The 22089-nt window shown below is 46.2% G+C and overlaps 1 protein-coding gene across 1 annotated transcript; it reads left to right on the forward strand.

Moving 5' to 3' along the window:
* The first annotated feature begins 3034 nt into the window (after positions 1–3034).
* LOC137228755 (GTPase IMAP family member 8-like) lies at positions 3035–22050 on the forward strand. The gene is made up of 8 exons (XM_067745619.1): positions 3035–3171; positions 3748–4023; positions 4770–8252; positions 9172–10104; positions 11902–11978; positions 14897–15235; positions 19189–19237; positions 21150–22050. The coding sequence occupies exons 3-8, from the start codon at positions 8171–8173 to the stop codon at positions 22034–22036; spliced, it is 2367 nt and encodes a 788-aa protein (XP_067601720.1). The 5' UTR covers positions 3035–3171; positions 3748–4023; positions 4770–8170; the 3' UTR covers positions 22037–22050.
* The last annotated feature ends 39 nt before the right edge of the window (positions 22051–22089 follow it).

Here is a 22089-nt window from a genome sequence, read left to right on the forward strand (position 1 = left end):
AGAAAAATAGACAGGTAAGAAGAGTCCTTCTAGGGCCAGAGAAAACCTGAAAAACTGGCCATGAAAACTACCCCTGCAAAGGAAACCAAATTTAATTAGACCAGACTGTGGAGCAATTTATGCTCATGAACCTCGTCAAAAACTAGAGTGCAATCAAATGGCAGTTAGTAAGCCTAACAGCGGGTGTAATACCAACAGAGTCACACAGATGAACAAAGAGAGTAGGGAAACAGACATACAGAGAGAGCACTGCTAAAACTTTTCATCCCAGCTGACTGTGTGAGTGCCAAAGTCTGCACCCTCTGAGGAGCAACATCAGAGATTCCACACTGCAGGGGAAATAGTCTTCACTAGAAGAGTCTAGCTGAGTCACTAAACAAATCGGGAACAACGGCAAATCAAGCCCCAGAAAAGCAGGAGGTGAATCAGTACCCAGAGTTGCTATACTACGTTACCTAAAATGCCCAGTTTTTTAACAAAAACTGCAAGACGTGCAGAGAAACAGAAAAGTGTGATCCACGTACTGGAAAAAATCAGGCAACGAGAATTGCCTGTGAGAGGGCCCAGATATTGCATTTGAAGACAGAGCTTCAAAGCAGCAATTATACATATATTTAAAGAGCTGAAGGAATCACACTTAAAGAAATAAAGGAAGCTATGATGACAATATCTCATCAAATAGAGAATGTCAATAAAGAGATAGAAATTATTTTTTATAAAAGAACAAAATAGAAATTCTGAAGTTCAAAAGTAGGACTGAAATTTAAAAATTTACCACAAGGGCTTAATGACAGATTTGAACTGACAGTAGAAAGAATCAATGAATTTGAAAATATAACAATTATAAACATATGAACTTAGCAACTGAACCCTGAAACACATGAAGCAGAAAATGACAGCAATCAAGGCAAAATAGACTATTCAACAGTAATAGCTGTAGAACCCAACACCTGACTAAGAATAATGCATCGGTCAACTAACCAGAAAGTCAAGAAAGAAATAGAAGATGTGGCCAACACTATAAATCAACTAGATCTAACACAAGATACTCCACCCAGCCACAGCAGAATACACAGAAAGAGAAAAACAAATACCGTATGCTAACACATATATATGGAATCTAAGAAAAAAAGGAAAAAAAGTCATGAAGAACCTAGGGGCAAGACGGGAATAAAGACACAGACCTACTAGAGAATGGACTTGAGGATATGGGGAGGGGGAAGGGTAAGCTGTGACAAAGTGAGAGAGTGGCATGGACATATATACACTACCAAACATAAAATAGATAGCTAGTGGGAAGCAGCCGCATAGCACAGGGAGATCAGCTCGGTGCTTTGTGACCACCTAGAGGGGTGGGATAGGGAGGGTGGGAGGGAGGGAGACGCAAGAGGGAAGAGGTATGGGAACATATGTATATGTATAACTGATTCACTTTGTTATAAAGCAGAAACTAACACACCATTGTAAAGCAATTATACTCCAATAAAGATGTTAAAAAAACAAAACAAAAAAAAAACACCATATGATCATCTCAATAGATACAGAAAAAGCATTTGACAGAATTCAACATCATTTCATGATAAAATCTCTCAAGAAACTGGATACAAAGGTAACAAACCTCTAATAATAAAGGTCATATACAATAAGCCCAGAGCTATCATACTCAACAGTGGAAAGCTAGAAGCTTTTCCTATAAGATCAGGAAAAATACAAGAATGCCCACTCTCACCACTTCTATTCAATATAGTACTGGAAGTCCCAGGCAGAGCAATTAGCAAGAGAAAGAAATAAAAGACATCTAAATCAGAAAGGAAGAAGTAAAACTGTCTCTATTTTTAGATGACATGATCTTATATATAGAAAATTTTAAAGATTCCACTCAAAAAATGTGATAAGTAATAGGCAAATCCAATGAAGTTGTGGGATACAAAATCATATACAAAAATCAGTTGCATTTCTAAACACTAATAATGATTTATGAGAAAAAGAAATTAAGAAAATAATCCCATTTACAGTAGCATCAGAAAGAATAAAACACCTAGGAATAAATTTAAGAAAGGAGGTCAAAGACCTGCACATGAAAATTATAAGACATTGATAAAAGAAATTAAAAGACACAAATAAATGAAAATGTATTCCATGCTCATGGATTGAAAGAATTAATATTGTTAAAATACTACCCAAAAGTATCTACAGATTCAATGCAGTTCCTATCAAAATTCCAACGGTGTTTTTCAGAAACAGAAAAAACAATCCTAAAATTTGTAAGGAAGCACAAAATATTTCAAATAGCCAAAGCGGTCAGAGAATGACAAATACTGTATGATATCACTTTTTTATGTGGAATTTTTAAAAGCCAAATTCATAGAAATTGAGAGTAGAATGGTGATTACCAGGGGCTGGGAAATGGGAGAAATGGGGAGATGTTGGTCAAAGAGTACAAACTTCCACGTAGAAGATGAGTAGGTCTGGGGATCCAAGGCACAGCACAGTGATTATAGTGTAATTCTGTATTATCTACTTGAGAATTGCTAAGAGAGTAGATCTTACATGTTCTCACCACCAAAAAGAAATGGTAATTATGTGTCATGATGCAGGTGTTAGCTAATGTTATGGCAGTAATCTTTCTGAAATATAAAAGTGTATCAAATCAACACATCATGCACTTTAAACACATACATTGTTATATGTCAATTATACCTCAATAAAGCTGGAGGGTATGGGCAGGGGGCAGAGTGGGGGGGGTGACCAGGTGGAGTTCAGTGGGAGTTGGGTTCTTCACTAAAGAGCTGGCAGGAATGGGTGAACATCACACCCCAGCCCATTAGCTTCAGATGAAGTTAATCCCCTCACTATATCCGTGGCAAGTCAACTCCAGAAGGTTGAAGTGAGTTAGGCAAGATCACACGGTTTGTTAATAATCTAACCAGGTCCAGGGCATGTGTCACCAAAATACTTCTCTCCACACAATGATTGGCTATTTTACTCACCTTCTCATGACCCTCCTAAGAGGAGAAACAGTCACTTGAGTTGGAGGTACTAACAGAGATGGCTAGGTTAAGCCCCGTATAAAAATTTTCTGTCTTCTGCCGGCTGTCCTATTTTTAATAGCTGGAAAAGCCCTCCTTTTCTTTCAGAATGAAGAGACTTTGCGTGTGATGTTCCTAGCAGGTAGGACCACTTTGGTGGCATTGTCCACTCTGAGGTTCACTCAGAGATTCCTCTCAAATTCCTGTCCTGGGGAAGGAAGGCCATTTTATTTTGTTTTTTAAAAATGCCTGAGGGCTCCCCTGGTGGCGCAGTGGTTGGGAGTCCGCCTGCCGATGCAGGGGGCGCGGGTTCGTGCCCCGGTCCGGGAGGATCCCGCGTGCTGCGGAGCGGCTGGGCCCGTGGGCCGTGGCCGCTGGGCCTGCGCGTCTGGAGCCTGTGCTCCACAGCGGGAGAGGCCACAGCAGTGAGGGGCCCGCGTACCGCAAAAAAAAAAAAAAAAAAAAAAAAAAAAAAAAATGCCTGAAAAGCAAAAGACAACTGGAGATAAGATTGCTGGTCAAAGGTCAGAAACAAAACGAGTCCTCAGAAACCTAAAGTGCTCTTCCCCGCTGAGGTTATAGACCCTGCCAGGGACAAGATGCTGGTGTCACAGGAACCTCTGGAAAACAGTACCATAGCCCAAAGCAGCGGGTGGGATTCGCAATGACAACATTGCACACCCACCACCTCACTGGCCAATGTTTCTGTCTCTTTAAGTCATCACCACTGGGCCCCCCCTCCCTGAGCTTCCTGAACTCTGAGGTCTGAGAGGCACAGAGACTTCCTCCATGTGTGGAGAGGAAACCGCCCACTGCACCCACAGTCCAAGGGCAGGCGGTAGGTCAGGAGCTTCTGGGAGCCAGCGTTAGAGCCTGTCGCCAATCCTGCAGGAACGGTGAGCACAGGGAAAAGGAACCAGCCCGGAGCAGGACCTGTGGGGAACAGGAAGAGCTCTGCCTGTGTGAAGCTGGCTGAGTGAGCAGCTGCGTTCTAGTAAGTATGTGAAAGGGGGGCAGGATCTAGAAACGGTAACTTCATGTGCCTCTAGGTTTGTAAGGTTGTTCTGAGTGTCAAACAGTAAGTTCAGAAGAACAGGTAATCTTCTCGAGCTCTGCAGCGCACACGCTCTTCTTTGGGACTAAATTCTCTCTCCTTCCCTACTCCCTTAGTCCTTCTGCTGGAACTACCGCAGAAGGCAATGAACACTCCCCAAATGCATGTGCAGCAAATGCAAAAGATATTCCTGGGGACTTATAAGGGAAGCTAACCTCAGAACAAGTTACAAAGTGAAAATTCTGTATATATCTGAGCTGAACCCTCCTAAAACCTCCACTCTCCTTAGCGCTATCCACAATAGTGCAAGAGACAGCTAAGGTTGTGAACTTGGTCCTCAACCCTTGCCCTACATGATCACTTGAACATCTGCTCCCCACCCCAAACTGGGCTCTGTGGGCTGCTCTGGTGTCAATTAAGGGAGTTTGTTGATTTCTAGACACAAAATAACTAATCACATTATGTGATTTAGCCCTGGGGTAAACTTTACAGAAGCTTTGGGGGGGGGGGTGATGGGGGTGGGGTGGGTAGCGGAGTGGGGGGGGCAGCGGCAGGAGAGTTACTGCAGAGACACCCACAGCTTTGGCTTGAGCTCTAGGCAAACCTGCCATGTGAGTCCTTTGGCCAAAGACAGGTTACTCAGCCAACCTCTCCCTTTGCTTTTGCTTCGTTGTTGGTGCCAATAGGGGGAGAACACAGTTACCTGTAGGAACCAGGTGGGTGACATGAAGAGGTAGAATTTGAAACGGACGTTGAAGCACAGACAGGACTCAGGCAGAAATGTGCGGTGGGATGAATGGTCCTAGGAATGAATGCACAAGGTGGGTTGGAAAAGGCCCTGAAATCTGCTGTTTGTGGAGGGGCTGACTGGGGAGGGGATTAGGTGGGAATGAGGCTGGAGTAGACTGAGGGGAGACGGTGCTGTCGTGTTCAGGCACTCGTGTGATCAGGCAAACTTGACCACAGAACGTTTAATTGTATTAAATAATGTTGGAGTGGGTATTTTACTTCAAAAAGCCTCAGGTTTGAGGCAAGAACATGAAGAGCTGGAGGGGAGCATCCCAGTCTCTCCAGCACACAGATTATATTTAGACTTACTTATTTACTTATTTTTACTGAAGTATAGTTGGCGTACAATATTATATTACTTTCGGGTATACAACATAGTGATTCTGCATTTTTATACTTATGCTCCATATAAAGTTAATATAAAATATTAATTAACTATATTCCCTGTGCTGTGCATTACATTGGTGTATCTTAGTTATTTTATACCCAGTAGTTTGTACCTCTTAATCCCCTTCCCCATCTTGCCCCTTCCCCCACCCCTCTCCCCAATGGTAAACACTAGTTTATTCTCTGTGTTTGTGAGTCTATTTCTGTTTTGTTATATTCCTCTGTTTGCTTTATTTTAAATTCCACATATAAGTGGAAACATACAGCATTTGTCTTTCTCTGTCTGACTTACTTCACTAAGCATAATCCCCTACAGGTCCATCTATGTTGTTGCAGATGGAAAGATTTCATTCTTTTTTATCTTTTTCATTCTTTTTTTATGAGTAATATTCCATTACATCTACCTGTCTATATATATATGACACCTTCTTCATTCATCTGTTGATGGGCACTTAGGTTGCTTCCATATCTCGGTTATTATCAATAATGCTGCTATGAACATCAGGGTGCACACGTCTTTTTGAATTCGTGTTTTCATTTTCTTTGGATATATACCCAGGAATGAATTGCTGGATGATATGGTAGTTCTCTTGTTAATTTTTGAGGAACCTTCATACTGTTTTCCACCGTGGCTGCACCAATTGACATTCCTGCTATCAGTGCACTAGGGTCCCCTTTCTCTACATCCTCGTCAACAACACCAGTTGTTCCTTGTTTTCGGATGACACCATTCTGACAGGGGTGCTCCGTGCTTCCTGTGCCTGATATCTGTTTCCCTTTTCGGGTTAGGAAAGTTTTCAATTACAATTTCACCAAATACATTTTCTACCCCTTTCTCTCTCTTTTTCTGGGACCTCTACCATGTGAATGTTAGCACACTTGACCTTTTCCCAGAGGTCCCATAAACTCTCCTCATTTTTTTAAATGTGTTTTTGTTTTTGCTGTACTGATTGGATGATTTCCACTAGTCTGTCTTCTGTGTTCTTCTACATCGCCTAATCTGCTCTTAATTCCTTCTAGCGAATTTTTCATTTCAGTTATCGTATTCTTCAGCTCTGACTGGTTTTTGCATTTTCTAATTCTCTGCCGAAGTTCCCACTGTGTTCATCTGTTGTTTACCCAAGTTCAGTTAGCATTTTTATTACTATTGCTTTGGACTCTTTGGCAGGTAAATTATTATCTCTTTCATTAGGGGTTTTTTCCTGGGGTTTTATCTTGTTCTTTCATTTCCTTTGTTTTCTCATGTTGTTTGACTTTCTCTGTGTGTCTCTATGAAATTAGGTGAAACGGTTACCTGTCCAGGTCTCAAAGGCATGTCCTTGTGGGTAGCAACCCTTTGCAGTGTGCCTGTCACCAGTGGCTTTGGTGGGAGAGCTGGACGTGAAGTGAGCGGGGACCGCTTCTTCTCCCACAGTGTGCTGGCGGCCACCACCTTGGTGGGAAGCAAGGCTGGAGGCAGAGGGCTAGAGCCAGAGCCAGGTGCCAGCCAGGGCTTCTCCTCGGCTCAGGGCTAGTTGTTAGCCTATTGTGGGAGGAGTCAAGGACCAAGGGGCTGGGCAGGAGTCCTAAGGGAGTTGGGCTTCCCCCAGATGTGATGACAGTCTTCACCTTGGCTGGGGGTGTGGCCAGGGCCTGAGAGCCTGAGGCTGCACTTCTGAGCTGCCTCTACTTTTTCCTCAGTGTGTACCCCTTGGTTAGAGGCAGGATAGAGAGCCAGAGGGGTTGGAGCCACACACCGGAGCTCTCTCTGCTCCTTCCCTGGTGCACATATGCCCACTGGCAATGGCAGCCTCGGCCTTTGTGGGGGGCAGTGCTGGAGCAGTAGGGGCTGGAATGGGAGCCTGGAGAGGGCTGGGAGGTGCTCTGGGGCGGTCCCGGCAGGCTGGCCAGAGCACCAGGCAGTCTTCAATGTACTGCCTCTGCACTGGGACTGAGAGCAAGCATGCTTGTGCTCTTCAAGACCAGAGTGTCAGGTTCTTACAGCCCTCCAGTAAGCCCTACTGATTTTCAAACCAGCTAAGGGGGCTCATCTTCCCAGTGTCAAGCCCAGGCCTGCGGTGCCTAGTAGGTGGCTCAAACCCCCCACTCCGCAGGGAGGATCCCCAAGCCTGGGATAGCCCCTTCCACTTCTAGGTCCCCACTAGGGACTCAGGTCCCAACTAGATTGCGTCTCCGCCCCTGTACCAGACTCCACGTGGTCCTTTCTTTACAGCCTTGATTGTGGAAAAGCCATTTTGCTAGTCTTCAGGTCATTCTCAGAGAGAGTTGCTCTATACGTAGCTGTAGCTTGGATGTGTTCATGGGGGCAGGTGAGCTCGGGGTCTCCCTCCTCCACCTTCTGGATCCCACCTCCTAGACGTATTAGGACGAGCCAAATTTTGTGGTTTTCTGAGCACAGAGTCAGGAGCTTTCCAGGTCAGCTTGGGAAAAATGTCTGTTTTCTGATTTCCAAAACCAAAATTCCAAGTTTCTTCTTGTTTCCCAGGCCAACAACCCTAAGGCAGGTCCTAAGTCAGTGAGCAAACCTTCTTGTTCTCAGGGTTTGACAAACCCCCCACCCCCGGCTGCTGAACCTCCAGGGAAAACTTACTTTCTACCACTTACGTCACTGACGTAGAATTACCTGGGAAAATGAACATCAAAAGCTTATTCATTGACATAGAGTAAGTGTTGTCATCTCCCCTCTGCTCTGTGCATTTCGAGGCCCTGAAAAGACAGCACAAGCTCACCGGGTGTTCTCATAGTATCGTCCCAACCACAGACCGAGCTCTTCCACTGTCTTCCCTAAATTCTGATGCTCGGAGAGGGCAGGAACTATGACATTTTCACTGTGGTGTCACCAGCATTTGGGGCTTTGCCTGACACATAGTAGGTAGTTTTACCTATGAATGAATAATGAACGAGTGAACGAATGAAAAATAACTTGTGCTGGGGACACTTTCAGGGAATCATGAGAGGACAGAAAACAGCAAGAGATGAAGAAAACGCCTATGGTAAGAACATGCCTCACAACGCGTGTTTGCCCCCAGGTATGAGCTCTGGGTAGTAAGGGGGATGGGCTAACTCAACACTGAACAGAGAGAAGCCCCAGAGGTTTCTCGATGCTGGGATGAAACAGCAAGAGCCCTGGGGCTGGCATTTGACCTAGATCTCTGCCCCTGACCTGCTGTGAGATATTGAGTTCTTTGACTAACCTGCACCTCCGTCCCTAAGGTAAAATGAATAAACCTCCTCTGATCTCCACAGAAGGGGGTGTAGAGGGAATCCAACTATATACTACAGGGAACATGACTCACCAGGTAGAAGGTGTTAGGGAACAAGGATGGAGGGTTAACCAGGTATCTTATTAGACAGCAGGTCTAAGAGAGAGGAGAGGATGAGGAGGGAAAGAGGGAGGGAAGAAGAGATGGTCTCATCTTATCCTCCCAACAGCCCTATGAGGACGGCGCTACATTAATGATCCCATTTGTGCAGGAGAGGTTTAGCACTTAGATTAAGCAGCTTCCCAGGGTTACACTGCTGGCCGGGGGTGGGGCTGTGATTCAGACCGAGGGTGTGGGACAGCAGACAGCCCTCGTGGCCAGGCCCACTGCCCCTCCTGCCTATCTTCAGTAAGAGGGTATCTGGGGAAGTAAGGCAGAGGCCACTGAAGTTGTCCAATAGGGAGCAGCTCTGCGCAGTGTGGATGACAGGTCATGTCACACGAAGTAATGGCCTGTATTATACAGGGATGTCCTCTACAGAAACGTTCACCGGGTGCTGGTGCACCTACAGGTGCATGTGTGACGCCAAAGAGGGAAGAAGTAGATGGGTAGAGATCCCCCGGAGTTCACAGATCTCCGACCAGGGCACTCGGTAAAGGTTTGGTCCGAAAAGCAGAAGTCGAAGCACTCTGTTCTCCTTTGTTCAAAGGCATCCAGGGGACCCGGGTGCCAGGATATGTGCTTTCAGGTTCGGGAGCTTACAGATCATTGGTGCTCACAGGTTTAGAAGCCCGCGAGTCTGCCCTGCAGGAGCCCAGGCTGCGGCTCCTCCTGGCCGGGAGGTCAGGGACTGGGAAAAGCGCCACGGGAAACAGCATCCTGGGCCAGAAGCGCTTCCTCTCCAGGCTCGGGGCGACGTCGGTGACCCGGACCTGCGCCACGGGCAGCTGCGGGTGGGCCAAGTGGGACGTGGAAATCATTGACACCCCGGACCTCTTCAGCTCCAAAGTCTCCCAGACAGACCCGGGCTGCGCGGAGAGAGCCCGCTGCTACCTGCTCTCGGCGCCGGGGCCCCACGCCCTGCTCCTGGTGACCCAGCTGGGCCGCTTCACGGCCCAGGACCAGCAGGCCTGGAGTGGGGTGAAGGCGCTGTTCGGGGACGGCATCGTGACGCGCACCATCGTGGTCTTCACCCGCGAGGAAGACCTGGCTGGGGGCTCGCTGCAGCATTACGTGCGCGACACCGAGAACCGCGCGCTCAGGGAGCTGGTGGCCGAGTGTGGGGACCGATTCTGCGCCTTCGACAACCGAGCCGCCGACGGGAAGCGGGAGGCGCAGGTGATGGCGCTGATGGGGCTGGTGGAGGAGCTGGTGAGGCACCACGGCGGCGCCCCCTACACCAACGACCTGTACAGCCTGGCGCAGGCCCTGGGGGGCGCGGACCCCGCGGAGAGGCTGCGCAGGGTGGCGGAGCGAGTGGCCTTCTGCGAGCAGAGGCGGCGGGAGCGCTGGCCGCTGACCTGGCTGTGGCGGTGGCCCAAGGCGCGGGGGAACTGGCGTAAGCTGGGCGTGTGCACCCTAATGGGCGCCCTGGTCCTGCTCTACCTGCTCTACAGGCACCGGCCAGAGGCCGTGACAGGGTGATATTCAGTCTTGCAGGTAACCTGGCAAGAAAGGAACTGAACACTTGAGTCTGAAGGGGGATTTCAAAGGAATCAGTTTTCAAGAGTTTCATATTTCCTCCAGTAAACAGTTTTAAAATAAAGTTGTGCAATTTTAAAACGTCCTTAAAACGTGTTAGTGAGCTTGATGTTTCGGTCCTCTCTTGAAAAATAGTGGAATGACTGGTGATTTTTAGTAGAAAATGGGTTCATAGCAAAGGGAAAACAGCTATTTTTATTTTGAGCTTGTGTTTGTTTGTTTAGACACTGCCTTCCTCCCTTTGGACTGCTATTTTAAAAAAACAAAAACAAAAAAACACAGACTGCATGGCTTAGAAACCACAGACATTTATTTCTCACACTTCTGGAGGCTGGAGGTCCAAAATCATGGTCCGGTTGGAGGGAGAGCCCTCTCTGAGATTGCAGACTGCCAGCTTCTGGCTGTGTCCTCACCTTGATGGAAGGGGCACTTTGGCAAGGGCACTAATCCCAATCATGAGGAATCTACCCTCATGACCTAATAACCTCCCGATGACCCCATCTCCTAATACCATCCTCTCCAGATTAGGTTTTCAACATGTAAATGCTGGGGAGGGGGACACAAACATTCAGAGCATAGCCTGCACTCTCTCTTCTTGATGTTTTCTGGTTCTTATGGGTAGATATCTCCCTTCAGTGATCCTTGAAATTTTTTTTTTTTTTTTTTTGCGGTACGCAGGCCTCTCACTGTTGTGGCCTCTCCCGTTGCAGAGCACAGGCTCCGGACGTGCAGGCGCAGCGGCCATGGCTCATGGGCCCAGCCGCTCCGTGGCATGTGGGATCTTCCCGGACCGGGGCACGAACCTGTGTCCCCTGCATCGGCAGGCGGACTCTCAACCACTGCGCCACCAGGGAAGCCCCTGATCCTTGTAAATTTTTATTATCATCAAGGAAAGAGATGTCACAGTCATACATATTAATGTTTACTTCTGATACATCGGTTTATTTACCAGTACAATGGCTTAGTACCAAGAAGTTAAATGTAACTACACTGAAAATAACACAGTTTCCAACTTTCTAGCATGTATTATGGTTCATGTCTGTCCAAAATGAAGTAAGATTTGGGGAAAATAACATGCAATGTCTTCAATGTAGTCATCTATCTGGATTTTTAAATAATAATAATAATAATAATAAAGCGCCTGTCTCAAAATGGAGAAGAGAGGGGTGGCAGGGTCATCGGCAGAGAGCCACAGAGCACCGGAGGTTAGGTGTGGCTGTACCGTGGGGTTTTTACAGGGGATGGGCCAACCCACATAAGTCTGTGAATGCCAGCCTTCCGTTGTGTAAGCAAACGCTAGGATCTGTTTATTTCCATATTTCTGAATGTGACAGAACACTTTAAAGGAAGTCTTTCTATCAGCCATGTGCTAGTTAGGAGGTGTGGATACAGGAGGAGGCAGATATCCCAATACTACCAGGGCTCAGGGGTGCTAAGGGCCGGGAGGTTGTGCGCAGGCATCCTAGGGCCATCCCAGCTCCACGTGGAGAAGGGGCCTATGCACATGCACTTCAGTGCCACCTCGGGTTAAGGGCCTGCAGAGACTCAGGATGACTATGGGCTTAGAGTGGCCTGCAGTTGGGTGGGGGGGGTACCTGAGGGCTATAGTAGTGGGGCAGGGAGTTGGGCTCTGTGAAGCCTGGCTGGAAAAAAGTCCATTATCAATTCCTGCCTTCAGCGTCGTGCTGGGCCCATGCAGGAACTCTCAGCCATGGAGGCACTCTTTCCACACCCTGAGGGCCCCAGGAAGGGGACGACGTAGCGGAGACCGCCTGTGTCCGCAGCTTGCCCATCCAGGGCCACGTGCGCATGAGCGTGCGTTGTAAGCCAAAGACTTCGCTTACCGTGGGGTTGATTGTAACCTGCTTGTTCTTTCAGTTTTCGTTTTCTCACGTCAGGGTGTCCACATATGCCCTCCAGTTTCTGTCATTGCTTATTATTTTTGTCTTGTTTGTAAATGGACATGTGATTTTTAAAATAAATATGAGTGTTAGGATTGTAAAATTCTCAGGCGGACTGTAGCACAGAGAAATGTGCGGGATCAGAGGAAGGCTTGACATCCGTGGGTGAAACACCCTGCCTGGGGCATCACCAGGACCATTATGGGGGACAGTGGAAAGAGCAGGAGATGTGCAGAGGGCTTGTGTGACAAAGCCGGTCCCCTATGAACTTGCTCCAGGACCTTGGGCACAAGGGGAGTCAGCTTTTCTTGAGATGTATATATTAATATTAATCCTATAGCTTTCATGTATGATGAAGTAACATGAGCGAAAGCACTTTGTAGGTTAAATTCCATAAGAATATAGTACAGAAACAAAAAGTCTAAGAAGAAACTTCTCATAATAATAATCCTCATAAACAAATCCCATACTCATAAATACATAAATTTCACACTCATGAATACTCCACATTTATTCTTCATAATAATAACTACTCCACATTATTCTATGTATAGAGTTGGGAGCTAGTGGTAATATAAGGTCGGCATGATTAGTCATCAAATATATTTACAAAGTGCAGTCAAAGTTTATTTGTTCTCTAAAATATTGCTAGTTTCTAATTCTTAGATTTAGAACTATGCAACATGGCTCATAAGTAAATGGAAGACACGATTTTTAGTTTTTAAAATGTAATTTAGGGACTTCCCTGGCGGTCCAGTGGTTAAAACTCCACGCTTCCACTGCAGAGGGCACGGGTTCCATCCCTGGTCGGGAACGAAGCTCCCGCGTGATGCGCGGGCAGCCAAAAAAATTTAAAATATATACAATTTAATGTTACACATGTAATACAAGATAGATCATAAAACAAAATAATATAAGACTGATCATAAAATAGAAAACAGAAGCTGTAGAGAGAACACTATAATATAATAACAATTTATTGCCTTAATATTTTATGATGAAAAATACCTCATGAGGTATGAAGGGTAATTATCATTAACAGCCTTTTATTTGAAGAGGAAAGTAATGTACTGAGAGTCAAGTGATTTTCTAAGGGCAAAACGTGGCAAATCAGAACTGGAACTTATTTTTCCTTATTGTCCTATAGGAAGAGTTTCCTGAACCAGACACAGGGTCAAAATGCTATAACTTCTCAAAAACTGTCTATTTGAGTGAATATATATATATATATATATACACATATATATCTTGATTACTTACATGTCCTCTCATTTTCTTTCCTTTTTTTCCTCACCTTTTCTTTTATCTCTTCAAGAATAAAAATTCGTTGATCGTGTGCTGATGAAGTTTCTTTCATATTTCCATGCCCTGCTGCCTGGATCAACTGTCATTTTATCTAAAGAGGTTCATATTTGACTTACTTCTGAGAGTTGTTTTTGGTCATAATGAGTTTTTCTTTTTTTTTAATTAATTTATTTATATGTTTGGCTGCACTGGGTCTTCGTTGCTGCGCATGGGCTTTCTCTAGCTGCGGTGAGAGGGGGCTACTATTTGTTGCAGTGCGCGGGCTTCTCTATGCAGTGGCTTCTCTTGTTGTGGAGCACGTGCTCTAGGCACGCGGTCTTCAGTAGATGTGGCTCACAGGCTCTAGAGCGCAGGCTCAGTAGTTGTGGCACACAGGCTTACTTGCTCCACGGCATGTGGGATCTTCCTGACCCAGGGATCGAACCCATCTCCCCTGCATCAGCAGGCGGATTCTTAACCACTACGCCACCAGGGAAGCCCCCAAGATGAGTTTGTCAAGCAGAAGATTTCAAACAATGCATACCCTCTTACGTAGTCTTGTACAATATTCATTATTGTACAATATTCAATTCTTGTACAATATTCAATATTCATCACCTGGCTGGGCAGATGCCACTACGCCTTCCAGAGAATATCCTATGGATTGAACTCCCTAGAAGAGGAATTCCTATAACTCCTTGGGGAAGCCAGAGCTAGACTATGACCCAAGACTCTTTTTTTCTGCCCCGGGAGCCTTCATCTGATAGTGGCAATGTTTGCCTTTTCTTATACAACTGCATTTGCGCTTGCTTATTCCAGCAATAAAATATTTTGAGATTTTTTCTAAATTTGTCTTTTACCTCTTTTTTTTTTAAGTAGTTGTCTTCCAAAATGATGTAGTGTTTTGTTTTAATTATTATTTGGGGTCTTCATTATTTTTATACCTTACATTCAATCTCCTTCTCGGCCCATTTCTTATTTATTTTATATTTCCTTTCACTCTTTACACCATTAATTTCAGGCACTCCTTTTTACTTTGGAAATAGTGTTAAATCGTGTATATCCCTTGATTTACTACATCTGAAAACACCTAAGATCTATTCTTCCACATGCTGGCGAAATAGCTCATGGGTACGCTGAAGAGAACTGCTTACCACTCCTCAAACATCACACACACACCCCCAAGAAGAGACACCCAACCTCAAGAAACAAAAGACAAGGGTAGTCACTTTCTGCCTCCCAGCCCTGGGGAGTTTCTGGAAAGGAGGAAGGCTCCATTCTAACCTGTTCCACATCTGGGCTCCAGCTTTTCACGAAGGTAGACAAGTCCTCCTTCCTGAAAAGCCAGTGATTCTTTCCTGTGCCAAAGAAAATAACTAATTTTCTCAGTAGATCTCTTTGTAGGTGCTTTCACAGGGAGACTCAGGTCAGCGTGGTCTGTGTTAGAGTGAGAGGTACTTGGACTCAACAGGAGAGATGAAACGTTGATCTTCCGGGAATGGTGGCCGGAGAGCACGACACGCCCGCGGAGGCAACAGGGGTCTTTAGCAACGGGGGAACTGGGGGGATTGGGGCCCGTGTTCTTCTCTTTCACGCTCCAAACATCACTTCTTTGCACACGTCTTAAAGAGGAAATGGGAGTGGGCGAGGGGCTCGCGGGCTCCGACAGGAAGCATCCCATTAGGGGGGAAGCACGCTCCGAACTCGCTGCTTTCCGGTTTCCGCAGCAGCAGTTTCGCCCCATCCGGAGGGGGTGTCCCCAACTGCGGGGACAGGGGGCGCACTCCGTCAGCCCCATTTTCCTTCTTGCCCTGCAGCCGTGCCCTGGAACCTTCGGCCGCGCGCTCGCGCCGACCCGCCGGCACCCAGCCCGCAGCGCCGCGCCTGGTAAGGGGAACCCGGCGGGGGTCCCAGCGTCCTGGGTGGAGGCCCGGGGAGGCGGGGCGCGTCCTGGAGGCCGCGGTTGAGTCAGGGCTACTGATTTCTCGTGGGATCTGACACCGGTTACCATACTTCTGGGCTCTCCCATCAGTGAAACGGGGCGCCGATGGTGAGCGTTATGGGCAACCGCGGATTCCTAGCGGGAGGGAAGCGGCTTCGGGAACCGCTCACCCCGCGTTCACGGCCCACAGCTTTCCACAGCGTGGAGGTCTTTTCCGTCTAGTTGCCTACTTCTTAGCTCTTCTGACTTACATAAGCTTCACGGGGTTTCATAAAGCTTCACTAAGATTCTCAACCCATTTGACAGATGAGTAAACTGAAACTCACCAGGTGCCCGAACTAGGTGGGGCGGACGTCTCAGTTTTAGCTCTTCACTTCCCCGCACCAGCCCCGCCCCATCCCTGACAAGCACCACGCCCCCTGAGGCCTGGGTACCGAAAGTCTATTCCTAGGGGTCCACAGGACAAGTTCGGGGTCATTATGTTCCCGCCCTCATTGAGCCACGTGCTCCAAACGGAACCTCTCAGTGAACATTGTTCCATTGATCTTCTGAAAACCAGCCCATTCTCCCCCAAATACCCACACTTTTCCTACGACACGATGTCGAACTCGACCGCATGGCAGACAGATTCCAGTGTGTACAGGAACCAACCCTTTGCTAAAGCTCCTGTGAGAGCCGCGTTATGAAATGACAACGCTAAACTCTGACACAAGTGATACCAGGAAACAGCGGGAGGGGGCAGATGGGCGAAGGAGAATATGAATCAGGCAGACAGAAAATATTTTTATCTTTCCTAAAACAGCATGAGAGAGCCTGCTTTCCAATGGTTTGATAAAGTAAGGTGCCGTCAAGATAAAATCAGGTTCGTGTAGTGTACAAATCAGGAGGTACATTATATGCTCATTGGCTTCAACCTCCTACCTAAGCTACATCCTCCTGCTGCTCCTGTCAGATACTCTTATAATCTCTGCCCGCATGCTGCCCGCGACTCTCTCATGATTCCTGATCCCGCCTGGGGGAAGATTAAAAGGGTTTTCCTTGTGGAGAAGAAATCTGCCTCCACTCCCGATTCTCCCTCTTCTGTCTACTATGTGATTGACACGTGTCACGTTCCTTCGAGTTTAGGATGTTTCCCGATCTTTTCCTAGGCTGATTCTGTCCTTTTAATATTCTGTGACTCATTTTAGCATCTCCATCAATATCCTTTCTGACTAGCCTCTGCACACTTTATTATTTGTTAATATCTGTCCAAAATAATCTACTCCTCGGTGGGACGTGTCTCCCCCGGCAGCCTGAGCCACTCAGAAGACGGTTCAGGAGGGCCGTGCGCGCCTCTGCTAATGTCACCTGGACTTTGACTGGCTTTTGTGAGGCCACAGGGCTCCATTTGGGTCACACTGATCATCCAGCCATGGGAGAACACCAGATTGCTTTAAACTGAAATACTTCCATTCCAAGCAACTTCTGGCCCTGCGATTTTACCTTTGAATAATCTTTTTTTTTTTTTTTTGAAAACGTGCACTCAAGATTTTGCAATACAGTTCCCTTTGTTAGTTTTAGGGTAAGCTTCCAGCCTGCCTGCCTCAGTTTATGTCCTGACCATGGATGGCAGCATGGTATGTGGTGTTCCAAGAGGTTCATTGACTGTATAATCTCTTCTCCATCCTGATAAATCTAGGAGAATACACAGGCAAAATGAGCCATGTTTTGGTCTTAGCTCCATGGAAGTTGTGTGATCGTGGGCAGGTCAGTTGAGGCTCAGTTTCCTAATATTTTAATAGAAATTTTAATACCTATCTTGATCACATCATAGGGAATTTAGGAGAACGATTCAAAGAATGGACATGAAAGAAACTTGAAAATTACAAACGGCTGCACAGAGGATTATTACCATGGTAAAGTTATCATCAACATTGTCACCACTGTCGTCATCGTCTTTACCACATCGATATATTGATTCCAATATATAGCAACTGCCGTCTGAAGTAGAAAAGATGTCAGAGGATTTGAGCAGTTTTAGCAAAAGCTGGAGTGTTATTGACCAGAGGCCAGGACAGCGTGTGGGAGAATGTGGCGAGGAAAATGCTCTTCTCTGGGCTTAAGGAAAGGAAAGTGGTGCAGAAGGAGAAGGAAAGGAAGGAAGGAAGTTGCCTTAATAAATTCTGAGCATGTGACAAGGGCTGGTTTCCCTAATGAGGGCCATTTCTAGTCTTCCCTCCTGAGTGAACAGAAGCATGTGAAAGAGGCAGAAATAACAGAATCGACCTGAATAGCAAATGAACTATGAAAACCGTTTTGAATTGAATGTTAATCAATAAAATGCACCTTTAAACCAATTAAGACATCCTAAGATACGCCCATCAGGGTGACCAAAAAATTAAAACTCTAATATCACCAAGCGTAGGTGAAGATTGGGGGGGATTCTCACCCATGGCTGCTGCCAGTATGACTTAGCACAAGCTTCTTGGAGTCACATTTGGCAGTATCTTGTCAGGTGGAAACTACATATCCCAGAGCAATCGTCCATGTGCACAGGAGGCGTGTAGGGGGATTCTTCTGCAGCGTGGTTTGTAGTAGCAAGCACGTATCTTGGCACACCAAGTGTTTGTTAATAAAATTGAGTTGGATAAAATGCTACATAAATAATGTCACTGACATAAAAGATTAAAATGCCAAAAAGTACTATATATTACCTATACATACATGTGTATCTCAGAATATTGGTTGCCTCTGAAGGGAAGAGGGAGAATGAGACGGGTTGGGGGGAGTCAAAAAATAAATAAATGGAACTATATGTGTAATGTTTTAACTTTTTCAGTCAAACCAAACAGCAGCAGTGAAAATGCCAAAATACTTAGATCTGTTCACTGCAAGTAGTGGGCATTTGTTTCATTACTCTGTGTATTTCTCCCCTTAAAATGTTTGCTTCAGAACTGCATAATCTTTAAAACTGAATAAATAAAATACAGTCTCGGAGATCATCTTAATTATAGTGGCACATTGCATGCTTGCCTTTTCTAATGCATGCTCACCTTTTCTAGCACCAAGAAGAACGACACAATATTATGTCTCATCTGAATGAAACATTTATCCCCATAGTTTTGCCAATTTCTGGGTATATCTACTGGAAAAATTTTTAAGTGGTTATTGGGAGACCCACAAGGGAAGACATCTGGTTTAAAACTGAGCAGGAAATGAATTTACCTTGAATTTGTCCTGAATGTTGACTCTGTCCCTCAGTCATGGCACCAGCTTCTCTCCACCAGCTGCTCAGAGGGGTGGGAGGGTGGTGGCCGTGCTCCTCCATCTTCTACCTCGTCCTCTCATGTCCGTCCTCACAGGAGCCCTGGATTCCCAATTCCACACTCCCATTGGAAGGTACATTGTACTTTCCTCTTTGCCACTGGGATATCCATCTGGTACAAAGAGTTTCTGGGGCTGGAAATGGCCAGTACTTCAAACAAGCCAATGTCATTTACAGCAAGGCAATTTTTATTCTCTAGTCTAGCAAGTTTGCTTACTTTGATTCCAATAATAATAGTAATAATAAAACAATAAACAAAATCCTGCTTCTCATTCCACAGAAGAAGACTTTCTTTATTTCATGCCTTTTCAGGTAGAGGGGAGATAATCAACTGACTTGTTTTCAAACATTTCATGCTTTCCTATAGGATGAGGAAAAAGCAGGAGTTCATTGTGTTAATATAACCTAGAATCACCTGGCTTGCTTAAAGTTATATATGGATATTTGAAAGTAAAATATAAGTTAAAAAATTAGCGATGGAAACGGCTCATCTAAGGATAATTATTCTTGGCTGTCTGAATTGGAGGTGTTCTCAGGCCTTACCAAGTCCCATATGGACACCTGCTTTTTATTCCTTTCCTTTTTTTATTCCAGAAGAGAATGGAAGGGCTTCAGAGGAGCAGATACGGGACTATGGCTGAAGGTAAGAAAGCCTCCAAATTCTCAAGAGCTCTAGGCATCAGGGAAGAGTCACTGTTTTCTCTCCTCCTTTCCCTCACCTCAAACACAGTGACAGAAAAGAAACCCAGTTGTTTTCCACTGCAGAAGAAAAGGCAGCTACCATGTTCTTATCTTCCCCACCATCATCACAGCACACACACCCGAGTGTGAAGCTCTCCCCTGTGCTGTGATGTATGGGAAATGAGGAAATGAAACTTCAAGTCAGAGGTCAGGGGACTTGGAAACGAATTGTGAAAATGATATCCTTCCCTGCCTGCACTCAACTTAAAAGAGGAAAACTTCCCCATAAAGATTTAGTAAATGGTGTTTGCTAAAAAAAAAATCCAGGATACTTAAGAAAGGGAAGAACCAACACAGGGTAAAAGGAATAACAATAACAGATTTTAGGAGACTAAAATGAACTTAATTCATCTGAGCTCCTAAGAACTCCAGAAATCCTCGGATTCTCACTCTCTTCATCCCTTGAAGATTTTAGCTCTTGATGCACGGTCACCCTTGACAACACCACTTTTGTTCTAATTTCCTGTCATTCTATCAGCCAAATTGACGCTCTTTCCAACGCACGTATTTCTTATACATGATGGTCTTATCATCTCTTCCTCAGCCACCGATCCAGGGTCATCTGTCAGACTGTTGCAGTCTCACACACACCTGCGAACTTCCCTCAGAGAGGAATCAGAACCAAGACAGAACACCAATATCCAGTGCAAATCCAAAGTAGATTAGTGATAGGCGTTTATTACGCACAAAAGCGCAAACCGATCGGGGCCTCACCAAAAGCAGGGTGAGACCCTGAGTCTTGTACGGGTGTGGTTTTTATATCCCAGGGTAACAGGATGTTCGTTCTAATTTTGAACTATTGGGTCGGCCATCCGGAACCCAGCGTCTTCCTGTTCACATTATGCTGGCAAGAAAAGCTCAATTTCACAGCAGCCAAGTCAGGCGGTTAGCAATAAAAGCAGTTACGGTGCAAACAGTTTTAAACCAAAACATTCCATCATTAATTCCAAGTATTACAATCGAAACTGTATGTTCTGGGACAGCGTGTCCCGTCACAAGACTCCGTCCTTGACTTTAACGACAAGCCTTCTGTAGGCTCACGTTCAAACATCCAACTCCCCACCCAAAAAGAGGAAACCCGGGGACATTCAGCTGGTCCTCGGTGGTAGGTCACTGGAGCTCTGACATCTGAGACTTCCTTTACCCCCAAGGTTCAGATGAATGTGATTGGCAGCCTGTGTACCTGGGAATTAATTGGTGGGGGAAAGAGAGGTGATCATAGTTTCTCACTGATGACTTCTCATCCTCCACCTCTTTCTAATCTCACGTTTATTTAGCATGAAACTGGGCTAAGCACCTTCCCTGGAAAAGCTCAGGGACCAGCTTTCTGAAAGCTGTGTTTTCCCTGGTCCTGACGAAGTCCCTGGAGCATCCTTCACAGTGTAGCGGTTCTTACTCCTGGCTATGGGTCCAAGTTCGGGCTCCCAGTGTGGGCTTCCTGCCATTCAAGAGTCGCCTCAAGTTGTCTGCAAACATTTGTATGTATTTAAATATCACTGTTTGGCAGGGAGAGAGGTCCATAGCTTTCATGAGATACCATGAAAGGTCCGTGACCTAAAAATCTTAAGAATCACTAACTTTACCAACAAGGACCTACTGTATAGCACAGGGGACTCTGCTCAATATTCCGAAATAACCTAAATGAGAAAAGAGTTTGAAAAAGAATAGATACACGTATATGTATAGCGTAATCATTTTGCTGCACACCTGAAGCTAACACAACATTGTTAATAACCTAAACTCCAAGATAAAATAAAAAATTTTTTAAATCACTGACTTAGTAAAACACGAAAAACTCTTTTTTTTTTTTATAGGCGGGATAGAAAATAAGCTGTTTGCAACCTCGTCCTCATTGAGGATCATCCTGGTGGGCAAAGCAGGCAGTGGGAAGAGCGCCACCGGGAACAGCGTCCTCTGCCAGCCAGTGTTTGAGTCCAGGCTGGCGGCCCAGTCGGTGACCAGGAAGTGTCAGGGCGCAACGGGCACGTGGGATGGGAGGAGCGTCCTGGTGGTGGACACGCCCCCCATCTTTGAGGCAAGGGCCCAGGACCAAGAGGCGTACGAGAACATCGGGGACTGCTACCTGCTCTCGGCCCCGGGGCCTCACGTGCTGCTGCTGGTGACCCAGCTGGGGCGCTTCACAGAGCAGGACGTGGTGGCCGTGACCAGGGTGAAGGAGGTCTTTGGGGCGAGAGCCCTGAGACACACGGTCATCCTCTTCACCCACAAGGAGGACTTAGGGGACGGATCCTTGCATGACTACGTAGCAAACACAGACAACGTCAGGCTGAGGGCCCTGGTCCGGGAGTGCGGGCACAGGTACTGCGCCTTCAGCAACCGGGCCTCCGGGGACGAGCAGAGGAAGCAGCTGGCCGAGCTGATGGCCGTGGTCGAGGGGCTGGAGAGGGAGCTCCAGGGCGCCTACCTCAGCAACGACCTCTTCTTTGATGCACAGCGGCTCCAGCAGGGCGGGGGCGACCCCCATGGAGAAGGTCACGTGCGCTACCTGGCCAAGGTGCGGTCGCATATTGCAAAGCAAAAGCAAGACCTGAGAGAGGCCCAGAGAAACGGCGCCTTCAAGGCGCTCCTGCGAGTCAAACACTGGATCGTTTCTCTCATCGGAATATTTGCTGTTTTTGTTATATGCTTTTTGAGTTTGCTTGCCATTTTAATTAGCTTGTGTAGCACTCGCGAATGCTGAGCATTTTCAGATGATACCTGCCATCAGCTTCCATTTTTTCAGAGTCAGTATCT

Source organism: Pseudorca crassidens, chromosome 8 (assembly GCF_039906515.1).
Source record: "Pseudorca crassidens isolate mPseCra1 chromosome 8, mPseCra1.hap1, whole genome shotgun sequence".
Lineage (NCBI taxonomy): Eukaryota > Metazoa > Chordata > Mammalia > Artiodactyla > Delphinidae > Pseudorca > Pseudorca crassidens.

Excerpts from the sequence above, each read along its gene's own strand:
- LOC137228755 (XM_067745619.1), top strand. The coding sequence starts at position 8,171 with ATGAAAAATAACTTGTGCTGGGGACACTTTCAGGGAATCATGAGAGGA. Across the intron at positions 8,253-9,171 it reads AGATGAAGAAAACGCCTATG|GCATCCAGGGGACCCGGGTG; the intron begins GTAAGAACATGC and ends CTTTGTTCAAAG. Across the intron at positions 11,979-14,896 it reads AGGGCCACGTGCGCATGAGC|CAACGGGGGAACTGGGGGGA; the intron begins GTGCGTTGTAAG and ends AGGGGTCTTTAG.